The 16,686-nt window shown below is 39.0% G+C and overlaps 1 protein-coding gene across 1 annotated transcript in view; it reads left to right on the top strand.

Annotated features, from left to right (window-relative positions):
- The window catches only part of GLS (glutaminase), a 48,139-nt gene that overhangs the window by 23,288 nt on the left and 8,165 nt on the right, over positions 1-16,686 (top strand). Inside the window, exons 8-14 of the mRNA XM_010713377.3 lie at positions 19-51; positions 327-385; positions 1,013-1,079; positions 1,417-1,467; positions 3,841-4,017; positions 5,126-5,257; positions 5,919-6,011. Coding sequence (XP_010711679.1) covers positions 19-51; positions 327-385; positions 1,013-1,079; positions 1,417-1,467; positions 3,841-4,017; positions 5,126-5,257; positions 5,919-6,011 — 612 coding nt within the window. The remainder of the gene's footprint in view (positions 1-18; positions 52-326; positions 386-1,012; positions 1,080-1,416; positions 1,468-3,840; positions 4,018-5,125; positions 5,258-5,918; positions 6,012-16,686) is intronic.

Below are 16,686 nucleotides of genomic sequence, written 5' to 3' on the forward strand. Positions count from 1 at the left end.
TTTTTTCTTTTCTTGCAGCAAGGAGCAAATAATGCAGAAAAATTTGACTACGTAAGTGAATTATGACACTTCATTTATTCTGACTAAAATGGGTGGTAGCCACCTTAAATTTCCACCTACAGTTAACGTTGCTATTTTAAGTCATTTAAAACTCTCCTTGATCTGTATTTGGTTGAATAAAACAGATAATGATTTGGGCTGTGTTTGCAAAATTATGTTGCAAGAGACGGGCTTAGGGTAAGGCTGGGTTGTGTTGGTCAGTCGTAATTCTTACATCTGAAAATGTTAGCTTGCCTTTTTTTCCCCTTCCTCTCTCTCTTTCACAGGTTATGCAATTCATGAATAAAATGGCTGGTAATGAATATGTTGGATTCAGTAATGCTACGTAAGTATTTTTTACATGCTCAGTAGCTCAACTGATAGTTGGCATGGCGAGTGTGCAACATAGTTTAGTTATTTATGTTGAAAGCCATCATTGAATATTACAGGATCTAGCTTAGGCTTAAAATTATCAAGAAAGGAAGTTGTGCATGTTTCTGTGTTGCTGTGACTGGTCTGATATGGAAGCAATCATTTTCTTCTCGAGAAATTATTCTGCTGTAGTGCTCTGGTGCTATGGCTGTGAGAGCTGTAAGTACAAATCTTACCTTTCTGGCATTGATTCCGTGTCTGGTTTGGTCCCAGCTGTCAATGAATGACGCTTTTGCTGCAGCTTATTCTCAGGGGTCTCAGTCTATCACTGCCTTTTTAGAAATGCTTCTAAAAGTATGATCTTGTACTTAATTTTACTTGTAGTTGAGACAATCGTGTATGTATAGGTAACCAGTAACGTGTATGTTCAGATGTTGAAGAGTCTAACTTACTTCACTCCAACAGAGTGCACTGGGATGAGTTTTTAGGGCGGTTTCTGGTCTGTTAGTAGAATGCTTGTGTTCAGAAGCAGTGTATTTTTTAGCTGTGCTATTAATGGGTTACAGCATGCATCCCTGATTTCTTGTTGCTTGGTTTCAAGGTTCCAGTCTGAAAGAGAGAGTGGAGATAGAAACTTTGCAATTGGCTATTACTTGAAAGAGAAAAAGGTTGGTCTCTTTTGTTTATTGTATTTTGAAGATTGAATGCTTTTCATAGTCTGTGAACTTTTAAAACTTACTTTATGATCAAAATCTTCTAAATTATTGTAATAATGTACATATATTTCATACTGTCGCTCAAAATGCCCAGTCTTATGTAGGATGTGAACACATGTTGTTTTAACAATACCTGTAACCTCATTTCTCTATTACAGGGTAAATCATCGCAACTTAAATGCATAATCCATGTTGTATAGATGATTTTGTAAGATCGAATGCATTTAGTTGTTGAAAAACTTAAAGCTGCTTAATTTTACTTTAAGATACTTTTTTTTCCATCTCTTAGTGCTTTCCGGAAGGCACAGATATGGTTGCTATACTGGACTTTTATTTTCAGGTAATTAACTCTAATATTGAGACTCAGAATGGGGTTGGAATTACTGTACTAAGCAATAGAAGCATATTCCATCATAGATGGGGGAGGTTTTAATGGTTTATAAGTAAAGTTATCAGCGTCTGTTAAACTGTTTGGAAGTGAATTGTATACATGTGATATATCCAGATTTGCTTTTGTTTAAGTGATGTATGTATGTGTCTTTTTGCTATTGCATACTAGTAGCAGTCTATGAAGCACTAACAGTTCAGAAGCTTGAAATGTTTTTTTACTTGAATGAATTTGCTTTACTTTATGATACTGTGGAGAATGTTCAACTCATACATAACTGAAATTGTATCTGCATGCCATACTGTAAGCTCAACCATAGTGTTATAAATGAAATGACTTGAGTATCTTTTCCTTTATTGTTGAATTTGATGCATATAAGACGAAGTATCTTTTTAAATGCATTCTTCCTTCCCCCATGTTGCTTGCTTCACGTTAGTAACTGTTTGCATCTGTCACAAAATGAGAACTTGGCAAGTGTGAGGTATTTCCTAAAGAAAGAGAGTTTCCTAACATGAGAATATGCATAATTCAGAATTCAGTCAGATCTCCTGCATGCAGCTCTCAAGAGGCAGTTGAAATTGTATAACTGATCCAGTCTGTCTGGGATATTTTCAAAAATGCAGAGCTTAGTTCTCAGGAAGTCTGACGTAACTGAACTTAAATTCATGATACTTGCTCTTACCTGTGCAAACTAGTGTTTTTAAGTGCAAATTTTGTCTGAGCCTTTTTTTTGTTTGGGGTTGCACATCTAGTCTTGAAAGTGGATGGAGCTTTATAAAGAGTCTATGTAAATTCAACTCAGTTGACTTGTTCAGTTGGAAACTAGATGAAAACTGAAAGTCTGCTCTGAACTTGTGTTATCGCAGAACAAAGCAGACAATTGATTGCAATTTACTGGTTAACCATCCTTGCAAAATGCTTCCTACCCCACTGCCTCAAGTGCTGGTAGGCTTCTGAGCGCTAAGCTTTTCACAAGTTAAGTAAGGCCAGAACTAAGTTTTCTGACATAGTTATAGTTTGGCCTTGTTAGTGTGCACTGTGATCCTCACCTTCACGGTTCCCATTGTTTTGTTCTTATCCCTGTTAAAATGTCCTTTTTACTCCAAACTCAGAAAACTGGAGGCATGTACATGAGTGCCACTTCTCTGAGTGGCAAGTCAGCGTTTTGTTTTCATCGCACAAAGCTTCTTTTTCTGCTCTCAGATTCTACTTAGAAGGCAGTTTTTTTTCCTCCTTCCTTGTTCAGTTGGGAACCAGTAAGGAACTTACTTTCACATGACCTCTGCAAAGTGGGGAAGGATTACTCTAATTTTGCTCAACCGAGGTACAAAATGTAGGCACTTAAACTGAGAACCTTGAAGCACTTTCTTCAAAGTAGGTGATGTTCTGTAATACTTCATATGTTTAAAACCCAGTTGCCATTTTAGATGCGTCTCAGACGTTCTCTTGATTTGCAACTCCAGTTGGTTGGACTAGGATGTATTGAGTTTGGCAGCCGGAAAATAAGAATTCCAGGTAGTAACTACTCGTGCAAACTTGGCTTAGGTAACTTCATGAAGTATCATGTAATGACTGTTTGGCAAAAGTACAAGCACTAGTTTGTTTATTTTTCAGAGTAGCATTTCAGCTTCAGGTTGAAACCAGCTTATCTTTTGGTTTCTGCAGACATGAGGCAGCATCAGGTGATGGCATCATATCACATTTCCTGATGTGTCACCAAAGTATGTATAGTCTGTACTGAAGCAGGGATCCTGGGCGAGACTATCATGTGGTCATATCTCTAGATACATCATAAAGCATATATGAGACAAAGGTAAAACTAAGGCTATGCAGGAAATGCTAGCATTAAGACTTGTATGTGCTAGAGTGCGCAGCTTTGAAATGTACTTTTAGTGGATGTGGGTGGTCTTGTAAGGCTTAAAAAAAAAAAAAAAAAACAACAACAAAAAAACAAACACTGCACCTCAATTTGAAAAATGGTTCCTTAAGGGCTTAGCCAATTAAGCAAATACAGAATACTGAGGTTATTTTCCAGACTGGTTCCTCTCGAGGCAACCTAAGGGGGGTTGGGGGAAGGAATCAAACTGAAACACTAACTCACAAAAAATAATAAAGGCTAGTATAAAAGCTTACAAAAGCTGTTGCTGGGATCTTTGTATCTTGATAGTAGAAAGATTCAGATGATGTTAATTCATGCCACTAGTGTCATCTGTAACAAATGTTATGCTTCAGGTTATTTTATGAGATCTTAGTTCTGTGGAGATGTAGTGGGCTATACTGTGCTAGAGGTACCAGTTTGTATAATATGACTTTCTTTTCCATAAGCTTTGCTCAATAGAAGTAACCTGTGAGTCAGCAAGTGTGATGGCAGCAACTCTGGCTAACGGTGGCTTTTGCCCAATCACTGGTGAAAGAGTCCTGAGTCCTGAAGCAGTGCGGAATACCTTGAGTTTAATGCATTCCTGTGGCATGTATGACTTCTCAGGGCAGTTTGCCTTCCATGTAAGTAATTTTTAGATACTTGTTAGAGCTGACTGGGAAGATTAATCTCTGCTATTGTTTTCCACGGTCATCTTGTTTGCTTTTGCTATGAGTGGGGAGGAGTTGCATGAATTGTTTAGGAATCCAGCATAACTTATGGGAAATTGACAGAATCCATGGCACTACTTGTACTCCTTACCTCATGGTGCAATGGCATTCCGGCATCTGGGAATCCTTTTCACCCTGAAACAGACTATTCCTTAAAAAAGGCTATTGATGAGAGAAATAGGTGACTGATGCAGCAATCACTGGAACCAGCAGAACTGAATGAGACCTGAGGCAAGGGAAGTAGGAGATAGCAGGAAGCTTTTGTGAACAGTCGCTTTCTCTGACTCAGGATGTTTAATGAGTTGTCCTCATGTTGTAATGGTGTTGTTGTGCACAGCACGTGTACTGCAATGTACTGCTGGAAAACAAACAACCCTTCTTAGTATTTAAGTATGTACTGCAACTTACTTGTATTTTTAGTGTTTTGAGTGTTTACAGTTGTCCTCATTGCACATTTGTAAAATTGAGTGTGATGTTTTGCGTCACCTGAAAAGTTATTGCTTACTGAGCTGTGGGGATATGCGACATGTTAGTTACTATTGAAACAAAACAATAACTTGGTTCAGTTTGCAAATAAGGAGGTTGTTCAATGAATTAATGTGCAGGTTTTCAGTTGTTCTTTTACATTTCCAGTTAAATATTTATATAGTTTTATACTACTCTCATGCTGTGAACTGCTCATGACAGACGTGTTTATTACTGCTGAGTCGTAATAGCTTTGTTACAGCAGCAACTTTGGGTTATTATCTTTTGCATTGTGTTACTGACTTCTGTGTTACTGAGAGCTGATAACTTTAACTACATATTGCAGATTGCTATGAACTGAGGTCTAGGTTATAGTCCATCTATAAAGAGAAATAATCGTGCTTTGTCAGTGTTTTCCAGATCACGCTTCTATAAGTGCTGTAACACTTCTTACTTACACTTACACTGTAATCTTCAGTAAAAAAAAATTGCTTGTGTTGTGTTACAGGGGTGACGAATGTTTGCAGAGGACAGTAATTCTCCCATTGTTTCATAGGTGGGCCTTCCTGCAAAATCTGGAGTTGCTGGTGGGATTCTTCTGGTTGTTCCGAATGTCATGGGCTTAATGTGCTGGTCACCTCCTTTGGACAAGATGGGCAACAGTGTTAAAGGAATTCACTTTTGTCATGTAAGCAGAATTACCTTTAGCATACTCTTCTATTGTAGCTGGTGCTGACTAAGCTTCAGTTAGCGTAGCTGACACTTCACCAATACAGTGATTTTATTTTTTTAATTGTAATTCTTAAGTAACAAATTTCATATGATTCAAGGGTGAAAAACTGAGACAAGATGTTTGCAGTTGATCATAAATAGCACTTAAATTTTGTGAACGTCTAGAAACTACCATGCCAGAAACATGGGGAAATAGATTGTGGGAATACTTGGAAATGGAATGCGTTGTGACTTAACAAAGGCATTAGTCTCCTTTATGCTGCATTAGAAGGTGTAGAACTTGATCTGGAAGCCTTTCTTCCTTTACACTCAGAAACAGCTTTTAAAACATTAAAAGTGCAACTCATGTCATTGCAATAAAAGAGAAGATTTTCATGAAATGTAACTGTTTTGATTACGTTCTGATCTTTAAAACTAACGTAAGCAGCTTTTGGTAAATCATCTGGCATACAAAAATACCTTCTACGTCAGATGAAGTTGTTGAGCTAGGCTAGGTAGTCCTGGCTTTGTCTCTTGAGAGCTTTGGATAGTCTTAAGTAAAGCACAAGTGCTAGTATTAGAGTATCATATGCATTTGACTGTATACGGAGAATAATTTGTTCTTTCAACATTTGCAGGATCTGGTTTCTCTGTGCAATTTCCATAATTATGATAATTTGAGACACTTTGCGAAAAAGCTCGATCCTCGCCGAGAAGGTGGTGATCAGCGGGTAAGTTAAGATGTGTTTTTAGTGAGTATTGCTTGTAGACATCAGATGAGATATGGGGAGTTCTTCTCTAAAGACAAAACTGCTCAATGACATTTATTTCCTCAGAGCTTTCAGATAAACCAGTTAGTGCACATGTTTAGTGGACACGTACCTTGGTGGACCACACAATGACAGAGTTTTGTACCACAGAATTTTATATTAGATTTGTAGCTGTATCTCATGCAGTTCATCTCCTTGGCTAGGGTAAGGCTGTGGTATCTGATAAAAGTCACCAGCAGTTTCGGTTTTGATTTTAAAAAGAAAAAAAAACGATCAGCAGGTGAGGTTAGTCTTCCTGTTCTGTGTTGCAATGCAGATGTATGTTGAGTATTGTTTTACAGTGATGTCTCTGAGTCCACATTGCTTGCTGAGAGCAGCACAGGCAATGAATGGAGGCCTCACGTTGCTGTACACCAGTGCCTGTTACCAAGGAAGCAGTAGATGCAGTCTGTGGGAAAGAAGTGAATCTAATCCAGCTCTATGTACAAAAGATAAGAGTGTGAGGGTACTTGAGATAGAGAAAAGCTTGCTTTTAGTCCTGCTAATGTTTTAAGGTAGGCATGAAGCTTTCAGTGGGAGAAGATAAGAGAATGATTTGAAGTGCTGCTTGCATGCATACATCTGAATAAATACCCAAATAGGAAGTAGAATTATTTGTAACTGGAAAACAGAAAACAACAGTGTATGTGTGAAGAGGTGAAAAACTCGGGTCTGTTAGCAATGATTGCAAATTAGGATTTCTTTTTTCCTTCAAACACACTAATAAATCATGTATGTTGCTTGAACAACTAGCATTCCTTTGGACCAATGGACTATGAGAATCTCCAGCAAGAACTTGCTTTAAAAGAAACAGTATGGAAAAAAGTGTCACCCGAATCAAACGAGGACATCTCCAGAACCATAGTGTATAGAATGGAAGGTCGGGGAGAGCAGAACTAAGTGAATGGGTTCTGGTTTCATTAAATACTACATTTAAAAAAGCCTCAAGCATCTCTAGATTCAACTTCAATCTGAATATTGTTTGCCTGGTATTTTCATTTATATATAAATTTTGTGTAAATTTGTATGCTATACCAAAAATGCTGTCAGAGTTCAAAGAGAAAAGCACGCGTAAGCAACACCAACCAAACCTGTTAACTGACTTCTGTCTTTACTTAAAGCACATTTACTTATTAAAAAAAAATAGTAGATCTGAATGTTTTCAAAGATATACCTCTTGTGTATATCTGTGTATTTTTGTTTATATCTGAGAATTTTAACTAAATTAATTGTAGAGCTAAGCAAGAGTTTAAGGTATGTCCTCTGATCAGGTTCAGCATGTAAAGATAGAATTTTAATTGAAATACAAAGTAAAATACTGTCAGTAAACTCACGAATTTCCAAGTAACTGTGTATTAAGTGGTTCTGAGTCACGTTATCACTTTATTTTAGTAAGAACTTTCAGTTTGCTTCGAGCAGATATGGATCCCTCTGATATGCCATGCTAGCAAAAACTACACTTTTTTTTAATTTGACCTTCAGTCATAATTAATGCTAACATGTAAATAAAAGAGCAAAAGTGGCTGGGGAGGACGGAGAGAGAGGGCAAAACCGAGCTTGCCTTGTTTGCAAGTTAACGAATGTGGCAGAAAGATTTCTCACCAAACTATTTTGAGTGTCTTGCTAGCTGCTTGTACTGCCTCTTGGTAGTTATGACTCAGAAGTCTGCCTTAGTAATAATGCTGTGCTCCACCCCAGAGAGGAATGTAAGCAATCCTGGTATTTGACGGGTAAGCAACCCAGCAGGGAGCAGGAAACGTGTTCAGAGTAAAGCATTTTTTGTTAGATATTCCAACTGTTTACAAGTAACTTATTTTTCAGCCGCTAATGTGTGTGCATGTTCATATCTGGGATTAGAGGTAGCATTTACATGAGCAAATGTTATCATGTTATTATTCATAGCTCCTTTTTAAAGTGTTAGCCAGTTTGTACCAATGTCAGCTTGTAGAGAATCAGGGCTTGCATTCTTCTTCAGGAACCTGCATCTCAATCTGCGTAACATGATGATTTGAATTGTTTTGAGGACCATGTGCAAATGGTGTATGCAGGCTTTAGGCAGTGCTGGACAGGGCACAGAGTTAATAAGCCCTTGACACTAAGCTGTTCTGTGAGGTTCTGAATGATACTAAAAATCATAAGGAAAAGAAAAGCCAACCGCCAACACAAACCTCTGTCTATAAAATGTCTTGTTTGCAAAGAATTGGGTATATCCCTCCTACCCCACCCAAGCACACCTCATGCAGATGTTCCTGTTGTAAAACTGTGGAAAACCTGTCTGAGTGATGATATGGATATTCCTTCATGTATGTCCATTAAAGCTCATTGAGGATTTCAAGAGGTGTAGTGCGATAGACGATTCCTTGCAACACCTCCAGCCCTTCTCCCTGCCCACTGCTGCCGTGTGTTGGTGATCTGAAACTCCAAAATGCATTCGTACATCAGTTTTGCATAAGGGGAGAGCTATGGTTTCCCTGTCCCTTTTTTGTCTCATGTAGATGTCAGTCAAGGAAGATGCAGAAAGCAAAGCTTACTTTCTCTGTGAAAACAAGCTGTTTTTAATTATGTTGTTTCAGTATTGTTTGTCTTGCATAAGCATTTGAAATAATACTAGTATTAAGCTCTGTCCGAACCCTGAATAATCTCCTAGCAGTACTTTGTAAAAGGATGAGTTTCCTGTGTGTTTGAAGCCACTGAATTAAAATATTCGAGCAAAACAATACAGAAAGCCACTATTCAGTAAACATCAAGTCCTAGTGGATTGTGTGTGCAGATGTCAGTAATAAATTGCTGAATATTAGCTATTTCGTAACTTATCACTGATGTTTGGCGTAGGTTGGTCAGTGCTTACCTTGAAAATGAAGTCAGACAAGTAAAGGCCAAGTCTTGAATTATCAAAATTTCTCATCTGTTTGAGGACTTGTCTGTTTAATAGCAGCTACGGAGATGTAACAAGTATTCAGAGTCTGCAAAACTGTGTGTTTGCCCGAAATATCCCCAATTAGAAGGGGGTGGTAATTTCTGTGCTAACTAGAAGTACTTACTGTGATTACATGTTGCTGATTAAATTACTGATATAAAAAAAGGATGTGTGATGCAGGATTTGCAGCTACTAAAAGTGCATTTGGAGTTGGGAAGTCCAATTTTTACCATGTCTATGGATGTAAATTGCATACCAAAGCTTGTGGTAGAGGCGAGTCCTGCTTGAGAAATTAAAAAAAAAAAAAAAAAGAAAGAAACAAGGAGCAGAATTGATCTTCAGTATGCATCATAGGGTACAGCTTACACAGCCTTTACTTTAGATAGATGTCTATATATTCCGGTTCCGTAACACATGCTTTTGAAGCCTGTCTCGGAATTGAAGCCAGCCTCAAGTTGGGGTGGAGGGGTTAAGAGGAGACTCCTTTGGACCAGTTGTTCTGTAAGTTGCCTGCAGTCTGGCCTGAACTGTCCACAGGTGGCTCATTCTAAGGGCAGCCTGCGCAGAGAGTGAGCTGGGACCATAGTTAGTTAGATCTGCCCTAGCAGCTTGCCCACACCTGTACTGCCTGGTGAGTGGGCCTGGAAGAATGTGGTGGTAGAGGCTAGTCATTGAATGTCTGAAGTCTGCAACGGTTTTAGTGTTCACCTGTGCTACAGTAATAGCAATTCTTGATATTCAAGCATTTGAGCTGTTTGTTTGTTTGTTCTTTGTCAGCATCATTAACATTTCATTAGAAATGTAAATGCTTTTGAAGTTTTATTTTGGCATTTGTGTTGTACCCTTTGGCTCGGTTGTTAAGTTCCCTGTCTCATTTTCCATTTTTCATTTGCATTGTATGTTATTTATGTATCTCAATTTCTAGCATGCTTATTTTTGTATTGTTTAATAAATTTATTTTAAGCTGATTTTATTGTATTTTTTTTTTTCACTCAATGGAGAACAGGTCTGTTCAAACACATTTTTGAGACTCAAGCGAGATAGTGAGCACTCTGTTCTAAAAAGAGCCGAATTTCTGGAAAGGTAAATAGAGCAAGCAGATTTAATTAGCCAATGAAAACCTTCCTAAGATTTCTCAGTTAAATCATTAGCTGACAAGCTTATTTTTCTCTTTGTCATAGTAGCAAAACCTCACTGTGACCCTGTTAGTAAAAATAAGGTGCAGTAGGATTAGAAGCGTGTGGTTTTGAAGATACTGAGTTGCTTGGAAAATAGGCAGTGCCAGAGCAGTAATTGTTAATATGGAGCATTAAGAAGTAAAAAACAGAGCTTGTAATATATCATAAGCAAAAAGGAAGGTGGTAGGTGTGTTTTTACTGTAGATGATTCTGAGATGAGACTTTTTCCATAGAGAAATCCCCGTGGTGGGAATGTCTATAATTATTCATCAGGCTTTCCTGTACATGGGCTTATAAACAGCAGTTATTTGTACTGTGTTTCAAAAATAAGCTGGATCTTCATTGTACATTTAAAAAAAAAAAAAAGTTTATTATCAAAAAATCATGAAGACAAGGTTGAACAGCAGTGGGTACAAAGAGAACTACAGGTGACTTACTCTACACTTGTTTTTGTACATTACAATTTGCATTACATTGTGCTTGTTTTGTCTAACAACCCGTGGGTGGGAGGATGAATAAAAGGGAATGGAATGGAAAGATGAGCTGGGGGAGGAGGGCAGAGGGAGAGGAACAAAAGTTTGGTTCTTCAACTGTTGATCCCTGTTAGTTGTTTCTCATGGTTGTGATACGTGTTAGTGATTAACAAGCTAAGTAGTTCACTGAGTTTCAGCATTATGTATCTTTTGTTTTAGTATCCTGAGCATCGTTTGTAGGATTTTACTGGATGGGATGGGTAATGTACAGTCCCATTTTGTTTCAAGAACTTAATTCCTTGTTTGTGGATTTGTTTGTGTCAGTCCCAGTTATTGCATTACCTACTGAGAGTCAAGTGTATTTCCTATTTGCTCCTTTCGGAGAATACTGAGTACAGCATTGAAGTGGCTTGCTTCCCTTTGCTTTTTGTGTAAGACGATGGTAACTTTTTTGCTTTATGCAGACTCCTGATGTCACTCAAATACTTACCATGTTCGAGTTTCTGGTCTTCAGCATCACAGCTCTGCAAATAGCTCAATTATTTCTGGAAATAGGCGTGTGCCTTTTTCTGTGCGCGGCAAGCCTTGCATAACAGTTACATCTGAAGCTACAGTTTTAAGTTCTAAAATAGAATTTGAGCTGGCAGAAGTGATGGTGCCAAGTTCAGCACCAGTTGAAATGCTTTAAAGCGTAACTAGGCAGTGAAGCCAAGGCAGAGGCATGACGTATGGTAAGGCTGCTGCAGTTAACTGGTTCTTTTTCAAAAACATTCCACGAACAAGAGCTATGTTTAAAGATTGGCAGAATAATAGAGACGGTGTCACTTCAGCACTAAACCTGATGAAACGGGGGTGAGCGAAGGACAAGGGATGAAGGAAAGACTTGATAACATTTTCCTACCCTCAAACATGTCTCAGCCAGCTGTAATTTGGATATATTTCATTTATGCACAAGACATGCAACAAAGCATATTTGTTTTAAGGTAATACATGCCATTCTAGATTGTTTCTCTGCCCTGATGACCACCTAGCTGGCACACAGCTGGGGCTTTCTGTAGATGTTTTCCTGATAGCAACTATGCTTGCAGAAGGCGTAAGTTGTCTTCTGTCTCTCATCTTTAAGATTTCTTCTAACCTCGGTATCTGATCAGCAAGGACAGGTCTTGTCAGGTTAAGTAGCACTGTTACTTAGTGAATTGTTGGTCGTGATTCTCCTAGTAGAGGTCGGTGTATGATAATTTCATGGTTATTTGGTCAGGCTTAGCATATACCAGGTATGTTGATGTATTCTTTTATTTATGTTCCTGTGAACCTCTTCTTTGGTTTCCAACATGGTGTTTTTTTAGGGAAATTGCTTCAGTTAGATTCTTCCATATACATTTGTTGAAGATTCTGAAAATAGTCAATCTGAAATAGTAATTGCTTTGAAATAGGATCATAAGCAACTGTTATTTTCAGAACTGGTTTTTCTTTGGCAGATTCTTTAATTGCTGAGTGCTATCAAGAGGGCTATTCTCTAGAATTGTCAAACACCTGGTATGCAGAATTTGAAGTATTCACGTGATGATGAACTTGCTTGTGCACACCATGAGTTGTGAGTTCATCTTCAAATGGTATCTTTTCCTAAATGAGGATAATTATAATAATACATACATGGCACACATATATATGTATATATATGGCCATTATAGCCCAACGCTGGAAGTGATTTAAGAATTTAAGTCTGTAGTTCATTACTTTTTCTGGTAAAACATTGCAGGCCAAATGCATACTTAGAGATACGTTATTTGCCGAGGGACAGTGTGTTACTTTTAGGATCACTTGTAATTGTACTAATTACTAACAAAACAATGAGTTGTGAACACAGAGCTGAGTGATAGGAAGAGATTATGTTGCTTGCTTCCTGTTGATGTGATTCACTTACTCAACTTTTTCCTTGAGGCAGGCAACTTAATTGTTTGTCCAGGAATTACTCATTTAACATCAACATGGATTTTTTTTGAAGTGGTAGACATGGCTTTGGTTATAAGTGCAGCTATGGCTTTCAGTACAATAAGTGCATTTCACGCTTCTTAAAGGATCTCTGTTTTATCCTTCACGAGCATGTCATTGTTCAAGGACAACTGCTTAATATGTAGTTTTGGTCTGAGAATAAACTGAATAGTTGAGTAGATTTTACCTAAAAAGCTGATGGGCAATAGTGATTGTTCACAATAGTGATTGAGGTAAAAGCATGGAGGTGGAAGATCACTTCAAGATAATAAATGCTACGAGACCAAGAAGAAAGAAGCTAGAAAAAAATGAACTGGAAGTTAATTAAGCTTTTTTAGGAACCTGTTATTCACGTTTCAGAAGCAATCCTTCCAACAAGAGTGGAGTGCAGACTTGTGCTAAGAATGTCCCTGCTCTGATGTCAACCTGCAGTTTGGTGTCCCTCTCATGCGTGTCAAGTTTGGCTGAATGCCTTCATCCCTTTTATATTTGGAATAATTCCAGTTTCAGATCTTGTAGTTTAGAATAAAACTTGATCCATAAATTGCAGAGTACCTGCCGGCAGGAAACCAGGAGCATTGCTGTGCCTGCTGTCCAGCTATTAATTGTGGTCAGTAGGTCCTTGAAAGGGCAGACACTCTTTTGTCCTATCTGCTTAATACAGCTAGTGTCACTAAAGCCCTGATCAGCACTTCGCTTTATTCATCTGGCTGTTATTTATTCCAGTCCTTTGGTCCCAAAGTTTGCAGTGTTAGTCATGTCTGTATCCTCTACTTAAAAGGCTCTTGTTTTAGCTCCTGCATTCAGAGTCAGCTCATCAGTGTTCATTCCACTTGTTGAGGTTTCTGTGTATGTTTTGTATGCTTTTTACTGCAGAAGTGTTTGCAGTGGATGTTCTGTAAGAGGACTGAAAAAGGACTACCAAAATACGTGTCGTGATCAGATGACATTAAGGATTCCTACAGCTGTTTTTTGAAAGACGTATTATTTTACCATTTGGGTATTTCAAGTCATCATAATTTCATTGGTGCTTAAAAACCTCATGACCTCAGAGGAAATCTAAGTCTTTGAGAGGGTCATTTGTTTTTTTTCCATTATAACTGGGGAGCTTTGAGTATGGCAAAAGATTCAAGTATATCTACCCAAAAGACTGATGGCGACTGCGTGTCTGCCTAAAACTGAAACTTTGCCTGAACTTTGTCTTCTGACTTGAGGGATGAAAGTCTGTATGCCTCTTTATGCCTTAAATGTTTCACCTGATCTGTTAAAAATTTTGTGTACGTGTTTGGCTCGTTCATCCTTGGTCACACCGCTCATTGCAGACAACCCAGCAGCACCATCTCGCCTCACAAGGACAGCAGTGAGGTTGGGTTTTCTGTTACTCCTCTTGTTGAGTCACAGTTCTCTGAATTGCCTGCTTTGTTAGATTTATTCTGATTTAATTTTTGCTTATTAGGTCTCTAGAATTTCTGGTTTCTATTGTGATTTGAGTTTATGAATGTCTGTGAATGGTGGGTTTATTAGCTGTTGGGATGTGGAACCAATCAACCTTTGCTCTTAAGTCCTGTGGAAGATGATGATTATTTTTTTTACTTTAGGTTTTGAGAGTTTTGTCAGTGATAACGCTTAATTCTGTTGTTTCCAAAATGGAAAGTGTTGATTCATTGATAGCAGAAGAAATCAGAAGTAAGTGTTGAGACTGAACATGACCATGCTTGTCATAATCTAGTGAAGACAGTTTTTATATTCAATTTTCTCCTTCTCCCAGTACTCATCCCTTTCAAAACAAAGCTCATAGATACTGAAAAGCATAAGACCTGTGCAAGTAATTGTTAGTGAGTAGCACTTGAGAAAGGTTCTGTTCTACCATAATTAAGTATTTTCCCAGGCACCAGGAGGGAAGCTCTCCTGTTGCTTTGTCATGTAAGCACTGATGCAACAGGACTCTGTTCATCACTCCTGTTACCGTTGAAATCTTGAGGATCATCCTTAAGCTGTTTGGTGGTATCCATATTAGGGCAATATTGGCTATATTTATCCTACTGTTTACTCTTAATTTTCTGCTACACAGTTGCATGATAGGATTCGTATAGCCTTCTTTGCACGAGTTCTCCTTCAGCTAGAGGTGGTTCTGTTCCTGGGATCTTACAACCCAGTTCTAGTGAAACATCCTTCGAAGCAGTTCTTTGATGGCAGTTTGATCAGCTAGAAGGGTGAAGCAGAGACAGTGGTGCACCGTCTTCCCCAGCCTTCCTGCTGCCGTGCTGTGTGCCCCCACTCTACTGATAGAGCAGCAAGAGGAGGCTGCCCTGTGCACCCAGCACGTTCTTGTCGCTTTGTTTCCTGTTCTTGAGAAAACTGAGTGATACCCTGTGTGGTGTGGAACGGGTTCAATTCACCTTCTGTTTGTACGGCCCGCTCTAGCTGTGGAGCTCCCGTTCTGGAGTCAGCACTGGGGAAGGCTGGGTTCTCCTGCACCTGCAGTTGCAGTTTTGGGCGTTGGAGTGGGGAGCCAAGGAGCAGTGTTGGCAGAGCAACTCTGTGGGGTGCATGCCTCAGCAGAGGAGTAGGGGGGCAATGTTCTTCCTGAGAGCTTCACTGAAGGTAAGTGGATGTTTCGCTTAACCTAGCAAGTGCTTTGGTTTAATTAAATGTAACTTTTAAGTCATTTTAAATAGTGATGTTAATTAGGCACATATCCGTTTGCTGGTACTTATCAGTAGCCTTAATAGAGCTAATCAAGAACTGGCAATAAATGTGCAAACTAGTGCAGTAACAGCTCAGAAAAGCCAGCTGAACAGACAGGTTTGGTATTGTGCTGGTTTGTAGCAAGTGTCATTTTTAGATGCTTTTCGATATCTAGATGTTATGATAGCCCGGGGAAGAAAAGACTTCAACGGAGATGGGCCAAAAAGAAAAAAAAAATTACTGTGAAATACCATGCTGATGTGCTTACCATTTGCATCTTTTTTTGCCGTTGTACTTTTGCCCTTTTTGACTTCCCTCGGGGGCTTGATCCGTAGGAAGTGTGAATGGCAGAAACTCACTTGAAACCAGTGGGCGAGTGAGTAGAGATGAAAGAGGGAGGAATGTCTCCGCTCAGCCTTCTCCTCCAGGTGGGCTGCCTGCCTGCACCTTCAACCTAAGGTTTTTCCAGTAGCTGTTTTAGCTTGAAGGAATGAGTTAAAAAGTTGTGGTTGTTTGGTTTTTTTTTTCTTATTCTGTTTTCTGGTGTCAAGAGAAGTCTTTAAGGTATGCATTTGGTTTGCTTTGCTGTTTCTTAGATTGAACTGCATGCACAGCATCTGCAGCGGGTATTGAGGCTGAGCTGCCTGCTGGCCTGTTTGCATCTGAGCACTGCTGTGTCTGAATTGAGCCTGATCAAAACTTCATCAGGCTCCTAAAGAAGCAATGCCAGTGTCTGCTCGTCTGTGTGAAAACTTAAAAGGGGAAAATTACCAGCTTTACTCAAATAGATTAATTTTTATTTCAAGCTCTTTTAAAAGCTAAATTGCAATAAGAAAACATTTTAAAGTGTTTTGTATTCTCTTTTTCTTTTTTTTTTTCTTTTTTTTTTGTTTCCAGCTTGATAGACAATTTACAAGTAACTGACTTTCAGGCTGGTGTAAGTACTGCTGCTGAGTTAGCAGAGGTCAGCAAACAGCAGCACCTGTCTGAGCCCTGGCACGAGGGCTGCCTGTGGCACTGTGTTTGTTTTGCTGCGGGAGCTGCCTGGCTCAGTTAATTACAGGTGCTTGTTTTCTAAATTCAGTACGTGGGTGATGGTCGTGCAGGCAGTGGTTCGGGCTGGCTCCACTTGGGAGGCTCTGAAAAGCCCCTCCTTAGGGAAAGCTACTGGTGCAGCTTGGGCTCTGACTGCTAAACTGGAGTCAGGGCAGCGTGCACCATCTAGAGGGAGATCTGATGCCTGAGGTGGGATGGGAGGGGAAAACAGGCCGCCTTGTTTTCCTGTGCTAAACTAGCAAAACACTGAAGAGTAAATATTTGCAGGTTCTATTTTAGTGCTTTTTTTTTTT

This window comes from Meleagris gallopavo, chromosome 7 (genome assembly GCF_000146605.3).
Source record: "Meleagris gallopavo isolate NT-WF06-2002-E0010 breed Aviagen turkey brand Nicholas breeding stock chromosome 7, Turkey_5.1, whole genome shotgun sequence".
Classification (NCBI taxonomy): Eukaryota; Metazoa; Chordata; class Aves; order Galliformes; family Phasianidae; genus Meleagris; species Meleagris gallopavo.